At 41.1% G+C, this 24624-nt stretch overlaps 1 protein-coding gene across 8 annotated transcripts in view; it reads right to left on the bottom strand.

The window, feature by feature from the left end:
• Positions 1–29: 29 nt before the first annotated feature.
• Positions 30–24624, bottom strand: part of CFAP206 (cilia and flagella associated protein 206) — a 46250-nt gene continuing 21655 nt past the window's right edge. For 3 of the 8 annotated variants that reach the window (XM_074948080.1, XM_074948079.1, XM_074948083.1), the window contains exons 9-12: positions 21170–21310; positions 19345–19538; positions 17451–17594; positions 12303–13271 (exon numbers count right to left, since the gene is read on the bottom strand). In XM_074948080.1, the coding sequence (XP_074804181.1) occupies positions 13041–13271; positions 17451–17594; positions 19345–19538; positions 21170–21310 (710 nt within the window). In that variant the 3' untranslated portion in view covers positions 12303–13040. Of the gene's footprint in view, positions 182–12302; positions 13272–17450; positions 17595–19344; positions 19539–21169; positions 21311–24624 lie in introns of those variants that run through there. The other 5 variants (XM_074948077.1, XM_074948076.1, XM_074948078.1 and 2 more) reach the window with 3 other exon arrangements.

Here is a 24624-nt window from a genome sequence, read left to right as displayed (position 1 = left end):
GCAGCACAGCTGGCCTGGGAGATGGTGACAGGTGCATTCTGCTCAGGGGTAGCAGACTGGCAAAGTTCACAACATCGTGTCCGCTGCTGTCCTTCGCTTCCGCAGAACATCAGCCTACTGCTCAGGTCGTTGTCTTACTGCTTCAGCAATGCCCTCAAAGCTGCGTACTCCTGAGGGGATTCTGCACCAAAAAATGAAAAATGCTGCCACAATATTGCAAAATTCTGCAAATAAATGCAGAGGCTCCAGTGCGGGAAGGTGGAAGATCACCCAGCAGCCTCTCCTCCCGCCATCTCGGGGACACGGACTCTGGTCAGGCTGCACCTGACCATGACACAGCACAAGGCCTGGGCCTGTCCCAGAAACACCCTGGGGCCCTGCCCCTCTGCACCAGGCGCACTTGTAGGAGCAGGATTTTATAATTGTACTATAAGTCTAGAGGTACTAATGTATGTCTTGATTTCATTTTACCATCATTTCTAACCATCAGAGGAGTGAAGTTTTGGAATAGCCTTCCAAGGGAAGCAGCGGGGGCAAAAGATCTATCTGGCTTTAAGATTAAACTCGATAAGTTTATGGAGGAGATGGTTTGCTCCTTGAAGCCTTTAAACCACCATTTGAGGACTTCAATAGCTCAGACATAGGTGAGAGGTTTTTCACAGGAGTGGGTGGGTGAAATTCTGTGGCCTGCATTGTGCAGGAGGTCAAACTAGATGATCATAATGGTCCTTTCTGACCTTAGTATCTATGACCCTCTGGGACATTGGTAGGAATGCATCTGACAGACTGCCAGTGTCTGCACTGATGTTAAGGCAGGGACAGACCAGAACAATCCTTATGACTGATTATGGTCACCCTTTTGTTTTAGGATAAGTTATAATGTCTACTATGGTTTCCTATATGTATTACAAATCTAGTTAAATATACATTTCTATAGTTAAATCTAGTTAAATATACATTTCTTTGTTTTAAGGTTTAGTAAGTAAAAGACAGAATCTTGTATTGTGTCTATGTTAAGGAGATTCAAAATAAACTGACACTGTTTGTATTCTCAAAGGTCTCTGTAAAAAGACTGTTTGCGTGAATGAGGAATGTATACATCCGGAAAAGATAAGGTTTGAAGGCCATTGTTATAGCCAGATGGTCAAGGAAAAAGGAGTAAAGAGACTTAATGACATCAGAAAATCATCAACGCGTATCCATAATGAAGGAAGGGCAAATTGACGACCCTGAGGTGAAGGCTGGTACCCCTAAAGACAATTGATTAAATCAGAACCAGGACAGGATAACCCTCTTGGAGGTGCATTGGAATGTTTACATCAAAAGATACACCAATTAAGATGTAACCAGTCACACACTGACACAGCAAAATCCATAGACTTCAACAGAGAAAAAAGACTATAAGAACAGGGTGCTTGGCCATGGGACTTTGGGTTCGTCTTGCTACAATCCAGGAGCATCGGATCCCGACTGACAGAGCCCTGCTCCCCTCTGTGACCAATCTGGCTGGCCACTAGGTTGATCCAGACTCTGGACTGGTAACCATAAACATCAGCTGGCAGGACTGTGTGCATGGTGTGTGTGTGTGTGTGTGAGATTGAAAAGCATATGCTAACTGTTGTATTCTCAATAAATGCAGCGAGCTACCTTCTTCCTTATAAAGATCTCGTGTGCTGCTTATAAGTATAACACACTAGGTGTGGGGCAGGCAGACTCAAACAGGCAGGATCCAAGTGTGGAGGGGCTCAGTGTGGGGGGATCCAGGTGTGGGGTGAGAGGATTCTGTGTGGGACAATCTGGGTGGAGGCAGCTCAGTGAGGGGGTCTAGGTGTGGGGGGATCTGGATGCACAGAGGCTTGTGGGAGGGGGGCAATGGGACTCTGCAGGGGCTTCCAGGTGAAAAGTGGTTGGGGCTCAGCAGAGGGCTCTGAGTGTGGAGGTCTCAGCAGGGGGGTCTGGGTGCTGGGGGAGTGGGGCTTGGTGGGGTGGGGGCCTGGGTGCAGCTAATGGGGGGTCAGTGGCATGGGGGTCTGGATTTGGGGGCTCGGGGTGCAGGGGGTTGGGAATCATCAGAGTGGGGGGGGTTGAGTGCAGGAAGCTCAGTGGGGGGTGATCTGGGTGCAGGGGTTGAGGTTCAATGGGGTGGGGTTTGGGTATACAGGGCTAGGGGGCTCTGTGTGTATGGGGTGAGGCTTGGCGGGGTGTCCAGGTATGGGAGGTCTGGATGCAGGGGGTTGGGCGGATGGGGGAGCAGCTCCCTGTACAGTGACCCCTCCCCCCGCACAGTGGAGGCTGCTGAGCTTCCTGCACCTGGGGGAGGTTTCTGGGGGTAGGTATGACACAGCTCCAGCCACCCCTTGCAGGGGAAGAGGAAGTCCTGTCCTCTTCTGTCTCCAGCCCAGCCAGGATTAGCAGCTGATCCCAGCTCAGGGTAGAGGCCACTGGCTGGGGTGTCCCAAGCCCTGTGGTGATTTACCTCTCTGCCAGCTGCCTGAAACGCAACTAGGGAGTGGTGGTGACTGCTCTTGCAGCTTCCCTTTGCACAGTAAAAAACAAAAGAAATAGTATTTTTCAATTCACCTGATACAAATAATGTAGTGCAATCTCTTTATCATGAAAGTTGAACTTACAAATGTAGAATTATGTACAAAAAATAATTGCACTCAAACATAAAACAATGTAAAACTTTAGAGCCTACAAGTCCACTCAGTCCTACTGCTTGTTCAGCCAATCGCTCAGACAAACAAGTTTTGTTTACATTTTCAGGAGATAATGCTGTTCCTTCTTGTTTACAATGTCACTTGAAAATGACAACAGGTGTTTGCATGGCACTGTTGTAGCCAGCGTCAAAAGATATTTACATGCCAGATGCACTACAGATTCATACGTCCCTTCATGCTTCAACCATCCTTCCGGAGGACATGCTTCCATACCGATGATGGGTTCTGCTAGATAGCAATCCAAAGCAGTGCAGACTGACGCATGTTCATTTTCATCATCTGAATCAGATGGCATCAGCAGAAGGTTGATTTTCTTTTTTGGTGGTTCAGGTTCTGCAGTTTCCAGTTCTGAGCGTTGCTCTTTTAAGACTTCTGAAAGCATGCTCCACACCTCATCCCTCTCAGATTTTGGAAGGCACTTCAGATTCTTAAATTTTGGGTCAAATGCTGTAGCTATCTTTAGAAATCTCACATTGGTACCTTCTTTGCATTTTGTCAAATCCGCAGTATAAGTGTTCTTAAAATGAACAACATGTACTGGGTCATCATCCGAGACTGCTATAACATGAAATATATGGCAGAATGCAGGTAAAACAGAGCAGGAGACATACAATTCTCCCCGAAGGAGTTCAGTCACAAATCTAATTAATGCTTTATTTTTTTTAAAGAGCATCATCAGCATGGAAGCATGTCCTCTGGAATGGTGGCCGAAGCATGAAGGGGCATACGCATGTTTAGCATATGTGGCACGTAAATACCTTGCAATGCCAGCTACAAAAGTGCCATGCAAATGCCTGTTCTCACTTTCAGGTGACATTGTAAATAAGAAGCAGGCAGCATTATGTCTTGTAAATGTAAACAAACTTGTTTGTCTTAGCTTTTGGATGAACAAGAAGTAGGAGTGAGTGGACTTGTAGGCTCTAAGGTTTTACATTGTTTTGTTTTTTGAGTGTAGTTATGTAACAAAAAAAAATCTACATTTGTAAATTGCACTTTCACGAAAAAGAGAATGACTACAGTATTTGTATAAGATAACTTGAAAAATACCATTTCTTTATAATTTTTACAGTGCAAATATTTGTATTTAAAATAATAATATACTTTGTATTCTGTGATGTAATTGAAATCAATACATTTGAAAATATAGAAAAACATCCACAAATATTTAAAAACTCATAGACTTTAAGGTCAGAAGGGACCATCATGATAATCTAGTCTGACCTGCACAATGCAGGCCACAGAATCTCACCCACCCACTCCTGTAATAACCCCCTAATCTATGTCTGAGCTATTGAAGTCGTCAAATTATGGTTTAAAGACTTTAATAAATTTCAACTGGTATTCCAATGTTTAACAATGTGATTAAAAGTGAAATTAATCGTGATTAATTTTTTTAGTTACGATTAATTTTTTTGAGTTAATCACATGAGTTAACTGCGATTAATCGACAGCCCTACTGAAAAGACATGTTTGAAGTCTATTATCTGAATGCTTCTAGGTTTGGGCTCAATTTGAATTCATTTTTTTTTTAAAGCAAGAAGTTGCACAAAAATTCTGTTCCCAGTGCCTGATAGTTGGAATCAGGGATCAATCTAGGCAGTATGTAGTGGTACAACCTACCAGCACATCTCTCAAACTCTTTCTGGTCCCCTAGAATCTCAGTTTTCATTTTGTGGTCGCTAGGAAAACCTGAAAATGTGAACTGAGTAACTGACACAGTCACATCTGCTTGAGTTTGCAGAGAGCCTAAAATAACAGCTCTGGGAGATATTAACTTCCCCATTAATTTTAATTGGGGCTATCAATTATTATACTTGATCAATGTTAACTAGTTTATTACTTATCAAAGAAAGGAGGTAAATATAATCAATCTATACAATTTACTTTGAGTGACAGCTCATTTTGGCATCACACGAGGGTGGGCTTGGGGGATTATTTTTAATGGGTACCAACATTTATTCCCCATCACTACCACAGTCAAAAAGATACCAAGGTGTCAAAGATCCTAGTGAGCGTTCCCTCCTACTCACGCACTTCACCTGCTGTGAGGGGAGTGCAAGAGTCTGTGCTTTGCATCCCCTGAGTGCTCTGCATCTCCTATGAAGTTTCTGAAGCCTCAGCAGGCTGCTGCACTGGTTCCTCCGCTGGTCTTCTCTATCACCTTTCCTGGGCACAGACTCTCAGTCTGCTCTCTCTTTTCAGAAATGGGGCTCCTTAATCCACCTGCCTTAAGTCCAGCACTCCCTCCCTATAGATACCCCAGTTAAACAAACCCCTTTCACAGGACTCCACCCAAAAGGTGTGGAGCTTCCATTCATAGTTTAACTTTCTCAGGAGCATACAGCAGTTGTGAAAAAATTCTCTCTCACACACATACACACTTTGTAGAGTCTAATACCTTTATGCTCTTTTATATTTAATCATGTAAAGCACAGGAGAGTACAGTTCATACAAGATAAGCACTAAATGCAATGTCTCTGCCTCAGTTTCCTCATCACTCCAGCACATTCTCTGGGCAGGGCAGTGGTGTAACAAGGCCCTAGGGCTCTAATTAATGCAAGAATAAGTTAGGGGCCCCCTTCCTGATTCCAAAATCTAAACTTTTGCTTATCCCCAACCTACCACCCCACTGTGTCCCATGCACCCCCAACGCCTCACCTCACAGTTCCCCAAACACTCCCCATTCATCCGATAGTCCACCTACAACTTGCCCCCCAGTCCCTCACCCACTGCCCTGAGAACTTCCAGCCAGGTCCAATTTGAATGAGTGGTGTAGCAACCCCACTACACTGGAATGCTGCTCTGTCTGTTAGGGCCTCCATAGCCATGTAACCCTGGTGCAACTACATCACTTGCACAATTTTAGCTACACCCCTGAAGCAGGGGTCCAAGTCCCTTGGGTTGTCCAAAATCCTTAGGGACATCTGGTCTCACAAAAGTGGACAGGGATGCCCTGAGGCTACTACATGTTGGATGGTCTCTCTCTTCTGGATCCCTCTTACCCAGATTCTGTGATCTTGCTCTCTCTTTCCCCACACACTCCCTCTTCCTGTCTGGCTCCTATGTGTTTATTTTTAGCCACTCCTGGTCATCTGGCCTGTTTTGTTTTCCTCCTGGTAACTTTCCATTGCTCCTCCAGAAGAAATAGCTAAACTATTTTTATAAGGATGCAGCTGCTTTTTTTGTATAACCTTTGCGAAGTCTAAGCACTATCATTAACCTTATTTCCCTTTGCATCTGTTTGGGGTGTACATGCTTCAGGCCCTGGATCTATAAACATATAGGCACTCAAAATACAGCAGTTTTTCATAATATATCTTCACAGTATCATTCAGAATTTATAAATTGCACAGATATAGCCCCAATTCATCACACAAGCCTAAGCAGCCCTACGTGGCATCTGAGCCCCACCAAGGATCTCCATAGAGCCTAGGGGTATATATGAACATGACTGAAAGGGAGTCCAGGCCAAAGAATCCAGCAAAGACTGCATGATCATATTCTGAACATCTGTACTATACATTGAGAGCACCATCTCAGGTGGAATGAGCTTGGAAGCATACCTTTGACACACAGTTCGAACATACCACTAGTTCTGTCCCACATACTTAGTACAATCCCGTATTTCAGGGTTGTATTTGCATGAATATAAGTGAAAAGATTAAATTAATCCATATTCCCAGCCCTGATGACCAGCCCTACAATAACAAAGATGTGAGCATACTGGATATTAAAAATAAAAGTTAATTGGGTACATGATCATACTCCAATTAAAGTCAAGAAGAGCTTTGCCACTTACTTCTTTGAGAGGAGGATTGGGACCTATGTAAAGACATTCCTGTTTAACGGTTCTAAAGGCTATTATATATGTATAAATAAACACGATTTTTATCCAAGACAGTTTCTTGATTAAAAATCCTTATCTGAGCTTTTGGAATTCAACACCTGTTTTTATGAGCATCACAGGAATTTGGTTGTGAAACTGCTCTTTGGGTGTTTCCTCAACCATAAACATTTGAATTTAAATTAATTTTTGCTGGTCTCCAAATAAGTACAAATGCTTGAACACAAACTGTACACAGCTGAAGTGTGCAACTCCTATTCCTAACTGATACTCAGGAATAAATGAAATAGCTAATAAACTGTATTTTGAATTCATTTTTAATGTTTATTATTCAGTTGTCACATGTTCAGATTTGCTAGGCCAATTATGGCTTGGCCAGTTTTCAGAATGGATGCCAACTGGTATAATTTATTAGCAAGTGGCAATGCACAGAAAGACCTGGCCATGCCAACGTCACTGAAGATGTCCCAAAATGCATCACAGCAGAACTGCAACTTCTGATCTCATGTTCTCAGTTCATGGCAATTGTGATAATTTACACTTTCGGTTGACTTCAGCGGAAGTTGGACAGCCTCAGTAAAAATGGAAGCTGGGTCAGTGCTACATAGAGTAGAAGATTTCAAAGTGATTTCTAAATAGTTAAGTATCACAAAACCCCACCTTGGTCTGTGTAAAGTTTCAGCACCAACATAGTAAACAACATCATAACTGCCACTCCTACCCTCTCTAAAAGAAGAAGCCATAGAAGGAAAAGAAAAAAAATTAGCTATAGATTTTTGTTGCAGGTTATAATGAAGGCCAACCATTTCTTGTCAGAATTGGTAAATTAAAGATATACTGATTTTTTCTTGGTGTAAAAGGATTTGAAAGTGCCCTATTATTACTTTACAATCTGATATTACTTACTGCATTCACAGTTTCAGTTCTTAAATTAGGAATGGCATCAGAATGAGCCACAAAAAATAAAGAATTATTATAATTTTTAAGATAAGAGTTGTGCCAGGGGCAGAGAAGATCAAAGCACTCTGACATGATAGATGTGGGACTGAGACAGGGGTCCCCAAAGTGTGGGGTGTGCCCCCCAGAGGGGCATGGAGAAACATCCAGGGGGAGGCATGGTGGGACCCAGGCCAGCCCCCATGGGGGTGGGGAGGGAGCGCCTCCCCACCCCCAGCTCTGCTCCAGTCATGCCCCAAACTGTGTCCCCGGGTCCTGGCTCTGTCCCCAGCCTCGGCACGGCTCTGCTCCAGGCCCCACTCCCACCCCCAGCCTCGGCCCCTGGCCCCAGACCCACCCAAAGCCTCATCCCCCTTACCCTGTCTGCCCCCCGCCCCAGTGCACCATCCCTGCTCCCAGCGCCAACTCCCGGGGGGGGGGGGGGGGCTGCAGGACGCGAACAGGAGTAAGGGTGGGGGCACGACCCTCAGAAGTTTGGGGACCGTTGGACTAAGAAGTCAGAAATCGCTACACCTCTATCAGCTGTGGAGGTGAGAGGAGAGTTAATTGGAGGCTGACATTTTAAGACATAAACACCACCTAAGGTAAACCTGACAGTTATAATCTACTTATTTACCATGTTCTTCTAGCCTTGGCCCTTCTTGTGCCTGTTCATTTGCTACTGTCTCTTTACTGCAGTGTTACTGAGCACTAAAATAAAAATTGCAGACTATGTAGGCATTAGGTGGCTGGTTTTCAGAGATGCTGAACATCAATTAAAGTTAATGAGAGCTGCAGGTGCTCAGCACCCTGAAAATTAGGACCCAGATAATTTACCATTGTGCAGATGAAAGAAAAATAAACTATATAGTGTTGTGAGTTGGGAAAAACATTATTGAAGCTGGTGGGTGGAACCGCCGTCTTTCATTTAAAATAGAAACCGTTAATCTCCTTTATGGCAGTCCCCACTTAAAACAAAGGCATATGCAAGTCCACACAGGATTTGAACTAACTGGGCGGAGGGCTTCACTGGGTATTGTTTTGGCTAAGTTTGTGGGGGAGAAGGAGAAGCACACCTGGGAACAGACAGAGAAAGACGCAACACACACAGGCTACCCTAGACAAGCACACTATGGTGCTGGCTAAAAGAGGTTTGGGGCTGCAAGAAAAGAGGTTACCTCCTCTATAGGGAGGAGAGAATATATTCATAAACTATTCCACCCTCAAGCAGTTTTTTCGTTTTCTTTTTCTTTCTTTTCTTTTTTTTTTTTTTGAAGTGCCTCACATGGATTTGCCCCATTCTTCTTTAAAAATGTAGGCAAGGTATCTTTAATCTAACTTTCAACCTAGTTAAGTGGAAAGAGAGTTAATATGAGTTTTAAGTGCAACCATTGTCTGTGTGGCAACAGCCTAGTTAATTACCTTGTATCTTAAGGACAGTAAGGAGCTCTCTAGGCCCTGCTATTTGAGTCCCTCCAAGTCATCATGTCAAGTGTCTGGACTGGCTCAAGAGCATGAGTGCCATCCTCAGGGCAGACTGTCAAGAAGCAGGGCACGCACCCCAAACTGGTTGTGAGTTCTATACTTAGACTTCACCAACCAAGTATCAAATGTAAACTCTTCAGGCACTACAGCAGCCTAACTGTGAAGTCACAGACAGTCCCCTTAGCTTGCCTTTCTGATAGATGGTCCCTTACTCCAAAAATCACAATATTCAGGTTACTCCCAATCCCAAAAGACCAGTCATTTACCCCGAGGGTGACCATATTTCCCAAAGGGAAAACGTGACACTGCGTGGGACTAACCTGAGCCCTTCCACTCTCCCCATGTGGGGCTGGCCCTAGCCGCTTGTCCGAGTCTTGCCCTCCGTGCAGGGCTGGCTACGCTGCTTGCCCAAGGTCTGCCTGCCCCTGCCCGTGCAAGGCTAAGGTTGGCGTCACTGCTTACCCAAGCCTTGCCTGCTCCCCACCCGAGCACTGCCTCCCCTGCTCTGTGGGGCTGACATTACTGCTCACTCCCCACACCTTCCTCTGCACCCCACTTTTTTGATAAAAGTGGGCATTTGTCTTCTTTGCTCCTCCCAACTGATCAAGTTGGCAAGAGCAAACGGGACAAATGCCCATTTTTGCCAAAAAAAGTCGGGACGGCCAGGACAGGGGTTAAAAAAAGGACTGTCCTGGCCAAAACGGGGACGTACGGTCAGCCTACTTATCACAGGTCAGTTGCACTGTAGATCTTAGACTAAAGACAATACTTGCAGGCAATCTTATAATAAACTTACTAAAGAATTGTTAAATAAGACAAAAAAATTATAGCTATTTGCAAAGATAAAACAATTAACATACACACACAAATGAGTTATTGTCTTTGGCTCCAAAAGATAATAGAAGCTGCTGTAATATGCAAGCTCTGTTTGCTATGGCTAACCCAGGCAAAGCAGATGGGGATCCGTTCCTTATGCTTAGAAATCTTGCCCTCCCAAACTCCAAGCAGCATAGAGATCCAGTTTCTTCTTGTCAGGGATTTTTATTCCCTTCCTCCCAGACAAAGGCACAGGCTTCTTCCAGGCCCCTGGGGTGCTCAACTCCCCACTAAACCCCAAGCCCCACCTCCACCTGACCCCTTTCCCCAAGTCCCACCCCCACCCTGCCTCTTCCCGCCCCAAGCCCCCACCCCCATCCTGGCATGAGTTCGTATGCAGGTCTCCTCTTCATGGGGGTGGGGATGGGGAGGTACAAGAATGCAAAGTCTTTGTTCTTTGATGTTTCACAATGGTTTACTTCAGGGGTTCTCAAATTGGAGGTCGGGACCCCTCAGAGGATTACGAGGTTACACCTGTGGGGTCGCGAGCTGTCAGCCTCCACCCCAAACCCCACTTTGCCTCCAGCATTTATAGTTGTGTTAAATATATAAAAAAGGGTTTTTAATTTATTGGAGGGGTCGCCCTGAGAGGCTTGCTATGTGAAAGGGGTCACCAGTACAAAAGTTTGAGAACCACTGGCTTATTTGGTGGGCAGGACCTAACACCTTCTGTAGAAAGCCAGCATTTTACATTAATTAATGCTTCTTTCCTGTTTGGTGAGTTACACAGTTACAGTGGGTTACAATGCAAGCACTCAATATAACGTTATAAAATGGAATACAAATATTATAAGTGAGATTAATACATGCAGCATCCTACAAGCATTTCGTAAAGTCTATACATTTGTCAGTGTTCATTTGAGACCTAGGGGCCTTGGCATGAGCTGGCACCTGGTCTGCCAGCATCACACATTTCTAAAAAGATTATTCCCTATATGGCCCAGCATTGAAGATGGAGCTGAATGCAGCACATGAACAAAAGGATAGAGAAAAACTTAGCATGGTTTTGTACAATCAAATACCCCAACACATTTTACAAGAGCTAAACATCGATCAGCCCCAACATTCTTGAAAAGTGTTTTTCTGTTTCTTCATCCTTATATATTGTTAAGATGTTGTTGCATCTTGACTCATACATTAAAAACAAACTTTCATTCAATTGTAAAATTACGAGGAGCATTTGATTTGCCAGGCACATACTTTACTAGCCTGCCCTAACCATGATGGGAAAAAAAAAACCCAACGGATATTTTACTTGGATGTAAAAAAACAAAAAGTTACCAGGAAAGTAGAATTTGGCAAGGCTACAATGAAGTCTACAACTATCTACTAGTCATTTTTAGTGTGCTCACAACTATTTAGTCACTGAATACAGAAAACTCTTAGAAAGCTAGAATTCCTATAAAACTGGTGTAATAGCTGTCAGGGAGCACACCACCACATCTGAGTCTCTGTTAGCTATGGTTCTGTGGATTATTCTAGTGGGAAAATACCGAGGAGAAAGTTTGATTAGGAAGAGTCAAGCACACTGGCTGATCTGGTACTGCTGGAGCCAATTTATCATTTCATTCTCAGTGATTCTACCAAGAAAGGGAAGATTATAGAAAAACGGTTCAGGAGATTTTCCTCTAGTTAATATTACTTCATGTCAATGGGAGTTTTGTTTGAACAAAAATTAATTAGAGGATTGGGGTCAGATTCACAAAGGCTCTTAGGCACTATCTGCCTCTTTAGTCACCTAAATCTACCATTTAGACACCACTGACATTCTCAATACCACTGCTCAACTGCCACCTAATCCAATAGGCACCTAAATCTCTATGGCACCTAAATTTCTGACAGTGGGCATGCACAAAACCACCTATGTCCTGACACCACCTCACTGCTATTGAGCATCTTGGAGCCCTAGTGCAAGAGAAAGCTTTGGTGGCCCAAAGCAAGATTCTCAAACTAGACCTTCCTCTGCCCATGTTGCCCAATCCTGTAGGTGTGGGCCCAGCACATACAAAAAAGCCAGCAAGAGAGAAAGTGTCTCCCAGAATACCCAATAGCCCAATGGTGAGGGCACTCACCAGGGATGTGGAAGATGCAGGTTTAAATCCCCACTCTGCCCAATTTGGAGCACAGATTTGAATTTGATTCTCTGACAATCCAGGTGAGTGCCCTAACAACTGGGTGATAGAGTCAGTCTCTCGCTCTAGCCCAGTGAATACCGAATTATTTATACAAAGTGAAAAAGCTTCATCAGAAGAGCTGGAGAGCGGCTCAGCCCAGAATACCCAATAGCCTGGTAGTTAGGGCACTCACCTGGGCCAGCTTGATTCAAATTCCTGCTCCAAATCAGGCAAAGGAAGGATTTGAATCTGAGTCTCCCAGATCAGTGCCCTAACCACTGGACTATCATGGAACAGCGGCATTTCTCTCTTTCATTTTTCGCGAAAAAGGACTGATCTGGCTTAGTTGCCCAATTCCAAAGATCATGGCTGAGAATCCAGGGTAGAGGGAGGTGCTTCAGTCCAGAACCTAAGGCCCTTATCAATGGGAGTTAGGGACCTAAATACCTCTGAGAATCTGGACCTACACCCTCTCCCTTCCCTCTGCATTTCACTTCTAGCTAATTTAGATGGCTCAGCTTGCTGGCTTCTGAAAATCTCTTTCTTTGGCACCTAACTCTCCCCATACAACACCTGACATCGGGCAGACATCTAACTCAGAGCTGAGAATTCCACTCGGCAACAAAGCACCCAGGCATAATGTTGCAACACCTAAGTCCCTTTGTGAATCTAGCTCTTGATCTCTCTAACTCATAACAGTTATTCTTCTTACAATATAACCAAAGTTCAAAGACCAGGCTCTTAAGGGTAATGTTATGATGTGCACTCAGGGTATTAAAACATTAAAGGATTCCAAAAACACACACTTCCATAGAAATGCCAGTTTAATTCAGAATTTACAGCCAAGCCTGGATTCTACTTTTTTTAAATTGGATGTTTCAGGCTTTTTATAATCATTATCACTTAATGCCATTTAGCTGCTCCTAACAGAAACCATGAAGTGTAACAACAGCTCTTTGAATCAATGGACATAGAATTCAGCTTACTATACATTACTTCAGAAATCTATTTGGATTTTTAAAAAAACATGTACTACACTTCAGTATGTCTCCTTTTAAACTTCATTTAGGTTTCATCAACTGCTCTGGTTAAGTTCACTTTGACCATAAAAGTAGTTGGGGTTGATCCTCCTCGGAGACCTGCCAGGAAAATCTGTGGCCTGGGTACGTTGCTAGAATTGTCAAGTCTAGTCTGTGTGCCAAAATCCTTTAGCAGATACACTTGGGTGGAGTTATCTCTTCTCATATGACTGAGATTAGTCTGCACTGAGTGAGTTAATTTCCTACGCAAATTAGCCTAAATATGAAAACAAAATCAGAATAAACCATGATTTGAGGACTTCAATCGCTCAGACATAGGTGAGAGGTTTATTACAGGAGTGGGTGGGTGAGATTCTGTGGCCTGCATTGTGCAGGAGGTCAGACTAGATGATCATAATGGTCCCTTCTGACCTTAATGTCTATGAGATTTTATTCTTAAATATAATTTTTCTCTGAAATGGAAGTATTATAGATTACAATGATGCATATTTTTCTCTTTTACATGTATGGCCCCCAAGTTTTACAAATCCATAACTGTGGAATATGTCATTTTAGCACCAATCTCCTGTGGCAACCTTTGTGGAAAAGGCTACTAAAAAAGCTTTTTGTGAGTTCTTCATACTGTAGAGCCAGGACTTTAAAATCAACTGTCAGTTTGTTCCTCCTTCTAATGAACTGTTAATATTAGTATTGATGTAAAAGAATATAAATCACATGGCATAAATTTGTTATTGTTGGACTGTATGAAACAAACCATAACATGGGTTGTTATTTTGGAATTAAGCAATCCCCCCAAAAGGACCACCTCCACCTCCTGCAGGCTGTTGGTGCCCTCAAGTAATGTTTCCTTGGCTCTGGCTTGCATGCAAATGTAAATTATCAAAATGGTAAAAAATAAATGTGAAATGGTATGATATACTCCCATTAAAAATTAAAAGTATTATTTTAAAAAGTTCCACCCAAACTAAAAAAGAATTTGCAATCCTAATAAATAAATAAATAAATAAATAAAATAAAATAATAATGATACATTTTACTTATAATCAAACATATTTTAAAAATTACTACATTTATTTTATTAATGCCAAAGCAAATATAAAATAAAATTTTCCTATTATGGCTGTAGGCTTCAATATTAATAAAACCCATAAATTATAAAATATGGGCCATAAAAAGCCCCCACATAAAAAACAATAAAATTAAAAACCTGTTTAAAAAACCTAAAATTAAATATAAATGTACCAAAAATGCTTTATGGCAACAACATATATATTTAAAAATAACACAGAAAATGCCATTTTGCCATAAATCCCTTTGCACATAAATCTGTAATTGTTTATGTGGGTAATAGTTATATATGTCTTAAAAGTTAATGTCCTGTGCTCACAATTAATTATGTGCACAATATAATCCATAATTACCATAAAAATAAATGTTTTTATCAAATTGTGGCTATTAAAATGTAATTTTAAATTTCAAATGCCTAAATTAAAATACAGACAATTAAATAAAAAATATACCTTATACTCTAATGCAATGCCTGTACCCATTAAAATAAATTTAATTGGCAACCGGGATTCTTAATGGCCTTATATCCAATTGTGGTAATTCTAATGTTTCAGGTGGCTTTGGTTGTTATATTTCTAGCACTGATGTGCTAAATTTAAAAAAAAAAAAAAATCAGTTGATTGCAAAGCGAGTGGTTCTGTAGACCACAGATACTCCCAAAAATAAGTACATGGTCTTTAACAAAACAAAATCAGGGATAAAACCTAAAAGTGCCAGCGAGAAAATTCTTGCTCAGTCTCAGTTAAAAGCCTTGAGCCTAATGCTCGGCCTTCACGAGTAACCCACTAAACTTGTTACACATATGTATATGTCTTAATATTAAAAATATACAACCTTTAAGGAGGGGAGTATTACCCTGGAATTAAAGGGTATGTTACTCCAGAATTTGATCAAACTAACTAGCCATATTGTGTGCACTCAGCCACCACAAATTAATAAAATAAAACACCACATAGTTAAGGGTTATTTTGAACAAGCAGGACTTTTGAAGGCAAAGTCAAATACTAGCTGCAGGCTTGCAGTTTCTGCTAATCAAAATAAAAAAAACCCCAACCAATTATAAAACTAAAAATAAATAACTAATTAAAAACCATAAGTTTAAGTGTGTTTAATATAAAAACTTTTTATAACTAAAAGTATTAAAATATTTTATTAATAATTTATTAAATTTTAAAAACCAACCCAATAAAAGTCATTATAAGCTATATATTTGATAACAATTAATTATAAGAAAATTAAATGAAAAATGTACTTTAAAACTGTTCTCTAAAGCTATCCTGAAAACCTTTTTCCTAACACCTTACTCTTGGCAAAAAAGCAACCAGCCATCGCTGACCTGCTACTAATTACTCAACACCATCTCGAATTTTAAATAATTTTTTTAAATGTTCTAAACCTATTGCTTATGTTTATATGTGCTTAAAACTAATAAATAGTGGTTTTAAATAAAAGCATGCTTACTTATATCCATCTTTCAGCTGTGTTCCCAATAATTTATTCCTAACACTGCCTAAAATAAAACAATTAAGTTACCACTGCTTTGGGTCCTAAAAACCCTTGGTAACAGGGTAACATATAATGAGGAGGTAGTGTCTGTGTCTACTGCTCTAATGGATTTGAGTTGATGTTTCTATATTTTAAAATACAATTTAAAACCAAGGTCCCAAAATACAATTTGGGAAACAAAGGTCTTATAGTTGCCATCAAGGATAATGCTAAGAGGGAGAACAGTAACTAATTACACAAACTGATGGATAATCAAGATGGATAAAATTCCATTTTCAGTTCCGCAAAGTGGATCTTTACTCTGATAGTCTGCTCTCCCTACATGATGTATGCAGAGTTCATGGCAGGTCGAATGAGCAGAATAGCTGAGATGAGCTCTTCTGTGCAGATTTAAGATGAAAATATTACCCCAACATTGTATGACCATTGTATAACAATTGAAACCATAGCATGCAGTGCACATTGTAAAAAAAAATAATCTTATTTGAAAGGTACTTATTGTTTGGGGTGTTTTTTTTTTTTAATTTACAGCCAAAACATTGAGGACATACCTGCAATTTCTAACAGCAGGCCATATACTTCTACAGATTAAGTGACGATACCTCAGAAACCTGCCTCAACATTCTACATACAACAAAAAATGCATTTATTTTGTTGCTGTGCTAGTTTACATCTCAGAATTGGTCCTCTGCAAAATATGAACAAAAAAATTGCAAACTGGATGATGTGAGTCAACATGGAAGGAGTTGGGATAAAGTGAAAAATAATTTACTATGAAACAAATTAAGGCCCCAATCCTTCAGTGACTTCCACATAGGTCTACACAAGCAGAACTATTTCAGGATCAGGCCCCCTAATTGATAGTAAGTTAATGTTGCTGTGAGCAAACCTGGCAGTCAGTTAATTTGTTATTGGCCAGAATACTCAACTCGGTGTTATAAAATATACACATTTCATTGGATGTCTGAAATCAGACTTCAAAAGGCAAGAAAAAGCTCAATACACATTTTCATATACAAGAGACCGTTATTACAGATTCTCTCATCTATACAATCATGCACGATATTTTCTTCAACTCACTCTCTGTAGTTTTATAATCTCTTAGTGGCGTTTTTACCCACACTTTACTACAGTTACCCCAACTTTTTTTTCTTGTGACTTGGTGGTATTATATTTATTAATGTATACAGCTTCATTTGCAGTAACTTTTTTTAAAATCATCTTAGCCCTTTTTGTATCATTGTACTACAAAGGTAAGATATAGCACATTACTTCCAAATGGTTACACTATTTATATTAGTTAAGCTGTTTTAGTACTAGGGTGACCAAATGACAACAACAAAATATTGGGACACATGGGGGGGGCAGCCCAGGCTCACGCCCCCGACAGGGCCGGCTCTAGGTTTTTTGCCGCCCCAAGCAAAAAAAAAAAAAAAAAAGCCAGAGTGCCACCAAAGCAAAATATCGGGACAAATGGCGTCAGTTGGGACGCGGGACAAGAACTAAATATCGGGACGTCTGGTCACCCTATTTAGTACAGAGTAGCACCCTAAAAATTCACTGTTATTTGAAAGGCTCTTACAACCTAAAAGAGTGCCTGAGACTTTAGAACCAATGGATCTAGCCAGGAAAATATTGCTCAAATCAAAAACAAACAAAAGTTTCGGGGGGGGGAGGGAAGCTTTTGAAACAGGAATATGAAATATGGTGAAATAAGCTCGATAGAAAATGATTACAGGAACTTGTCTCTTCACAGATTTTAAAGCCAGAAGGGATAATAATTATGATAATCTAGTTTGACCTCCTGCCAAACATGCCAAATTTTGAAAGGCTTAATCTTCCAGATAATACTGATACAAACCAATTTTATGGCTTTTCTCCTCAGTTCCCATTCATTCCACTCATACGACTTCACAATAGTTGGAGGCAATATATGGGTGTCAGTCTGAGTACTGCTGTCACATTTGGTAATTGGTTTCATTGAACGTTTGTCTCCACTTCTGACCTGGATGAAGATATAGGTATTTAGTAGAAGAATCCATAAGTCACAGAGGAAAAAATGACATATAGACACAGCACCGTATTTTTTTAAACGAACAGGAATCTAAGAATACTGAAAGTTTTAAAGACTTGAATACAAAATATAAAAGTCTGTTAGTAACTAGTGGTTAATAATCATCTTATGTTCATATAGTATCTGTCATTCCAGAGGATACTAAAATACTTTACAGATTTAAACTAAGATACGGTGACTCCTCGCTTAATGTTGTAGTTATGTTCCTGAAAAATGCTACTTTAAGTGAAACGATGTTAAGCGAATCCAATTTCCCCATAAGAATTAATGTAAATGGGGGGGGGTAGGTTCCAGGGAAATATTTTTCGCCACACAAAAGACTATATATACACACACACATATATATACACAGTATAAGTTTTAAACAAACAATTTAATACTGTACACAGCAATGATGATTGTGAAGCTTGGTTGAGGTGACGAAGTCAAAGGGTGGAAGAGGGTGGGATATTTCCCAGGGAATGCCTTACTGCTAAATGATGAACTAACACTCAGCTGAGCCCTCAAGGGTTAACACATTGTTAATGTAGCCTCACACTCTACAAGGCAGAGGGAGGGAAGACAGCATGGCAGACAGAGACAGAGACACACACCATGTGTGTAAGAGAAAGACGTGCATTGCCCCTTTAAGTACACTGACCTAACTCTAAGTACATTGCCTTTTTAAGTAGATCAGCATGTTGAGACAGCAGCTGCTGCGAGCACACTCCCTCAGTCCTGAGCCCTGTCATGTCCCCCCACTGCTCTGTGGAGATGGGGGACAGGAGTGTGGGGCAGAAGCAGAGGGGGGGACACCTTGACATTAGCACCCCTCTTTCCCCCACCTCTGCACAGCAGGTAGGAGGCTCCATGGAGCAGCTCCAAGGCAGAGGGCATGTTCTCTAATTGATCAGCAACATAACAATGAAACAAGGTTAACTGGGATGACTTTAAGTGAGGAGTTACTGTACAAAATTTATGCAGGGGGTGCTGAAAAGTAGCTACCTCTGGGGTAAATCCTAACACCTGTTTAACAATACACAGGACAATTAAATGAAGAATACAATATCTAACTGAAACTGCAGGGGGAATTTAAAAAGCAGAACGCAGTTGTCCAAATTGGAATTTGTCCAAAACACCAATGTTAACACCCATACACTAAAATTTAAAAAAATATAATCTATGATTTCTCTCCCGAAATGACATTTTTTCCCTATTACAATATATAGGGATGGACAAATAGTCTCCAACTTGTGCTGACAAAGTCAAGCTTCTCATATTTATCTACAATGCTTAATTACACAGGGCCCTCTCCTCCCTTACACAAACTACTCCTACAAAGGGAGAACAGGAAACATCATCCACAGAATTTCTCTGGGCTGAAGATGGTAGAATGCTGCCACCACTGAATTTCCATGGCCCTGCCCCTCCCACATGTAGAATTTAAGGGTGAACAACTTCCTTGAGGTGATGCCCCTCATCTATACACCAAAGAGTACGATCTGCTGAATCCCCACATACTCTCTTTGCTGGGTAGAGGATTACCTATGTCCTCAGACAAAGTATTGTCTCCATAAAACACATTTTTCTATGTCCCACTAATTCCAGTTTGACCAGGTCCCAGCACTTTTCAGTGAATCAAAAGGACAGATAGGTCAGTGTCACATCACCTATTCAACAGGGGATGTAAGCGGGTAAATACCTGTGAATAAGGAGCAAGGGATTCAAACTGATGATGAAGCTCAAGCAGCTGAATAAGTTCAGCACATTCTTTTGCTTTTTCTCCAATCAACTGAATGAATGTATCTGGGTTTTGGGCAAAAACATATGCTGATTCCTTGGAACTGAAAGTGTAATATTTCTCCTTATGTTTCAAAATTCCAACAGCAGGATTTCCTAACAAATAAAGCAAAAACAAGAGTGAACCAATAAATCATTCAACACACAGGGCTCCTATAATTATGAGTATACATTTCCCTCAACCAGCTCTAACTCCATCACTTTTGGAATTGTAACAGAACCTACAATCTAAACCTTTTTCAAAATTAAGAAATCCTTTCCATTACATAGTAGAATCAGATACAGTGAAAGTCAGCTTCTACAAACCATCAGAACTGATGATGACCATCTCACACCCAGTTCCCCAGGAGGGATAATGATATCTATCTCCTTTGTAAAGCACTTTGAAATGTACTGGTGAAAAGTGCTAGATATTATTATAGTCTGGATCATGCTTAAATTACAACCAGAAAGACTACTCAGACTTTATCATCCATATCTATCCAGTTAATATAAAATATGTTCCCTTCCATTTATGTTGCACATATCTGCAAATGTCTGTTCTGCAAATTTCCTGTGTAAGATTGATTGTAATTTAATTACTCTTTTATGCCAAAGGACAATACTAAGTAGGTCAGGAAGTTGAACTACCATTAAAGTCGTCTTGCTTTTACTGCTACAAACAGTGGTATTTTGCCCCCATGCCCTCAAAAAAACCAAACCCAAACCATCAGTTATACCGAAAGAAATGACAGGATTACTAAGTATCACCAAAAAAGATGAGCAGGTAGAGACCTGTGTTCCCTCTAATTTTTCCCATCCAAGTGCGGAACGAATTTTATTATGTCCACCAATATGGAAGTGATGTGTGACATATCACCTCCATATTGATACACATAACAAAATTCATGTGGTGGGGTGGGGCTGAGGGGTTCAGAGTGTGGGAGGGGCTCAGGGCTGGGGCAGAGGGCTGGGATGCGGGGGGGTGAGGACTCCAGCTGGTGGTGTGGGATCTGGGGTAGGGCTGGGGATGAGGGGTTTGGGGTGCAGTGGGACTCCCCGGGGTTACAGTGAGGAGAGAGGACTCCTCCCCCCAGTTCTCTCTCCCCACAGCAGCACCTGGGCTCGTGGGGGGAGAGGCACCTCTCCCCCGGCTGCAGCAGATCCAGGCCGGGCTGGGTTGGGGCCGGGGCACCTGTCCCCCGGCCACGGCAGGTCTGGGCTGGGCTGGGTCAGGGCCGGGGGAAGGGCACCTGTCCCCCGGCTGCGGCAGGTCCAAGGCTGGGCTGGGTCAGAGGAGCGGCACCACAGCAGGTCCAGGGAGAGTCATCTCTCTCTGCCACAGCCCTGAGTGCCTGCACAGTGCTTAATAGCCAGCTGTGCGGCAGCACAGCTGCCCAGCTTAGAGGGAACTTATGTAGAGACATATTTGAGCTGGAAAGGTTGCTGGGACAGAAGGTATGAACAACATAGCCAAGTCCAGAACATATGGTTATATGAACACTAATTATAATTTCACACACACTCAAAAACACAGAGGATTATTAGAACTACACATTAGGTATAAAGTGTAAAAGTGTTCAATGAATTATTCTAGTTTGCATGTTTGCACAGAAGGAAACACACAGAGTATATGTCTTTAAATTTACTTTTTTGCTAGTGTATGCATATTTACAGTACGAAAAAATTCTTCTAACTCTAAGCACCAATAATACAAATAATAATATTAATAATAATACAGAACACACCTGGGAGGAGGAGGCCATCTTTTTCAGCAAGTGTGTGAGCACAAAACCCACGGTACTGGATTAACAACTGATCAAAATTAGACGTGGTTTCTGGAAAAAGCCACTCTTGTTCCTTGAAATCAGAAACATTTACTTTGATTCCTGAAAGAGAATTTGGCAAAGGAAAGATGACAATAAAATACATGATGCCTAAAATGTGATTTAATGGGAATCTCAAAGGGATTTCAATCATGCTTTAACACATTGTGGCCTGAAGTGTTGAACGCCCACAACTCCACTGGTTTCCACAGGAGCGGGAACACTTAGCACTTCTGAAAATCAGGCCCCGGTTCACCATGGCCTACTTATTTTTTGGTGGTAGACTGCCTCCAGGCATTCTAGCAGTGTAGGTTTTCCTTGGAAGCACATGGCCACAAACAGAAGGTAAAATCTAATAATTTCAGCCATTGTTTTAAACTCACCCATTTGTTTCAAATCCACGACAGCAGAACTTGGTTAATTGGTAGCGACATCTCCCTAAACAAATATTTCTGATAACCTAATATCCCTAATGAATTAAACTGTTCTTTTTTTCCATCTCAGAGGTTTCAGAAGGCATAAACAGACAAAGCAAAACACAAGGAATCCTGAATTATTGAAGTGCAGGGCATTTCTAAAATCAATGGTTTCAGAGTAGCAGCCGTGTTAGTTTGTATTTGCAAAAAGAAAAGGAGTACTTGTGGCACCTTAGAGACTAACAAATTTATTTGAGCATAAGCTTTCGTGAACTACAGCGATGAAGTGAGCTGTAGCTCACGAAAGCTTATGCTCAAATAAAGTTGCTAGTCTCTAAGGTGCCACAAGTACTCCTTTTCTTTTTTCTAAAATCAATGTGGCATTTTAACTGGATGTATTTATATACATACTTTAATAATAGTTAAAGCTGTACTTTATGATATAAATTCATACCTATACTCAGGCCCTCTCAGAGGTCCAGAGAGGCCTGGGCTACTTCCAGCTTTTGAGGCCCCTAGCCATAATAAAAATAAAAAATGATGACACATGAAAACAAAATAAGGCACCAAAGAAAAGAGTGAGACATAATTTGAATATTTTTTTTTATTTAACAAATGCTTTTCTAGCCTTTTTCTGTGCAAATGCACTAATTATTGATGAAAAATCTAGCTTTCGTGCAATGTCACAGTTGATATTAAGCATGGCGAGCCCATTCAAACGCTCTTGTCCCATAGTTGAATGGTGATAGTTCTTTACCTGCTTCAACATGTTGAAGGTGCGTTCACCTGAGCCACTGATGTAGGCAAACACAAATATACTCAATGCAATTATGATATGAGGAAACACCCCAGAGACAAGTTTGAGTATTTCTTGAAGCAATTCCTTTGGCTTGAAATCCAATTTAAAGTGCGTGGAATATATTCGTTTGAGGAAGATGACCTCAACACTGAGATCTTTTGAGAGTTCTTTGTTGTACTGTTGCTGAAATTGTTCAGCTGCAGAAAGCAGATCTTCATTACTCAGTCTGTTGAACTGCCAAAGAAACCCCAAAAGGGTACAAATTAGTCGCAGTGACTCAAATCGACATGTAAGACCTGACTGAATAGAGTCAATGAGGACAAGGAAGACATTGACCCTATAATGCTGCTTGGCATCAGATTCAGTAGGTAAGTTGCAATTGGTGAGGAACTCAGATGAAATACCAATATTCTGTCCTACTAATTTGGACTCAGTCAGGATCGCATGCCATTGTTCACGAATCCATTGAATGTCATTGATAAGACTTTCAACATTATCCCTCTCAACATCAAGTGTGGCATTGCATGCTTCAATTACCAGATTAGTTTGGTGGATCATTGTAAGTAGCTTCATCCACAAAGATGATATCAGAATGCATTCAAATTTGGACATGTGCTTCTGAATAGACTGAAGTTCAGTTCAAGCCTGTGCAGTGAGATTGAGAGATTCAAGCTCATTTAAAGCCTTTGTCACGGAATGCAAATGCTGCGCAACTGGTTGAACACCATCAATCCGCGCAGACCATCTAGTTTTGAACATCCCATGCAGTGAAACAGGAAGATATTGCTTCAGAATTTCTCACCTTTGTGGACTGCTACTGAAGATATTGTACATTTCCTGAACAGTTCCAAAGTAAGTAATTGCCTCCTTGCACGATTCACCACAGTCAACACCTAAAAGGTTTAGTGTGTGGTTTCCACAGCTGGAGAAAATACAGTTTGAATTATGCTCAAGCAGAACTGCTTGTACACCTTTGTACTTCCCCACCATATTAGATCCATTGTCATAGGCTTGACCAATGCAGACTTGAAAATCTAACTTAAAACCTTCTAGAATTGCTAGTACTTGAGCAGCAATTTCTTTTCCAGTTTTTCTCGTGAAATTATCAAACAAAATAAACCTTTCTTCAATTGAAAATTTTGAGCTATCTACAATCTTAACATATCCAATAACCATAGTAGTCTGTTCCTTGTGAGAACAATCTGGAGTGCCATCAACAATGATTGAAAAATACTTGACATTTCAAATCTCATCAAAAAGTGTTTGTACGAATGACGCACATAGCTCAATAAACTCGTTTTGTATGCGTGTGGAGAGATAATGGACTTGCATGCTCTTTTGACTCTCTTGCGATTCTCGAACATGTTTAACATGCTCTGATAAAAGTAGGTCATATTTGCTGAGGAGCTCAACTATGTCTAGAAAGTTTCCATTTGCACGATTACCAATACGTTGACTGGAACCAAAGAAAGCCAATCCCCGCTCAGAAAGAAAAAGGATGACATTCAGGATGCGGTCAAGAAGTTTTTTCCAGTTATTAGTTTCTGTAGAGAGTTCAGTCAAGAGTAAATTCTCAACTGAACTTTCAGCTGATGCTGCCCTACTGGATGATTTCCATGCAACATAGTTTTCTTTGTGTGACGCTGAACTCTCATGTGATGGTATTAGGTCTTTCAATTTTCTCCAACCTCTGTTGATGCTCCTTCCAGATTGATCAGAGAGAACTGATGCATTTGCAGCACTTTTGTTAAAATGAAGCAGGGTGAACAGTACAGAGATTGTTTTTCCTTACTCCAGCATAACCAGTCTCTTTGAGCAGGTCTCACCATTTCGAAGAGTTTTTGTCAGCAGACGAGTAGGGAAAGCATGATTATCAGCATCTCGTGGAATGTTATTTGGAATTTCAAAACAACTAATTTAAAGAAAAGATTGCATTTGGGCAGCATTGCTCTTGTCATAATTCCAATGTCAGTCACAGTCAAACCTGTAGTACTCATGAATTGCTCTTGCTGCGTAAAATCTACATCTTCCTGTTGCTGTTGAGTTTCTTGATCGTACACAGGATCTTCTGCTGCATCTGTTACTGTTGGCACATCTCCTTCTTGACTACTGTCCTCATGTTCAGATATTGGCAATGAAATATCACCTGTTGCAGTTGCAGA

This window comes from Natator depressus, chromosome 3 (genome assembly GCF_965152275.1).
Source record: "Natator depressus isolate rNatDep1 chromosome 3, rNatDep2.hap1, whole genome shotgun sequence".
Taxonomy (NCBI): domain Eukaryota; kingdom Metazoa; phylum Chordata; order Testudines; family Cheloniidae; genus Natator; species Natator depressus.
Note: the sequence above shows the minus strand (reverse complement) of the source record. Positions and strands in the feature narration are given on the sequence as shown.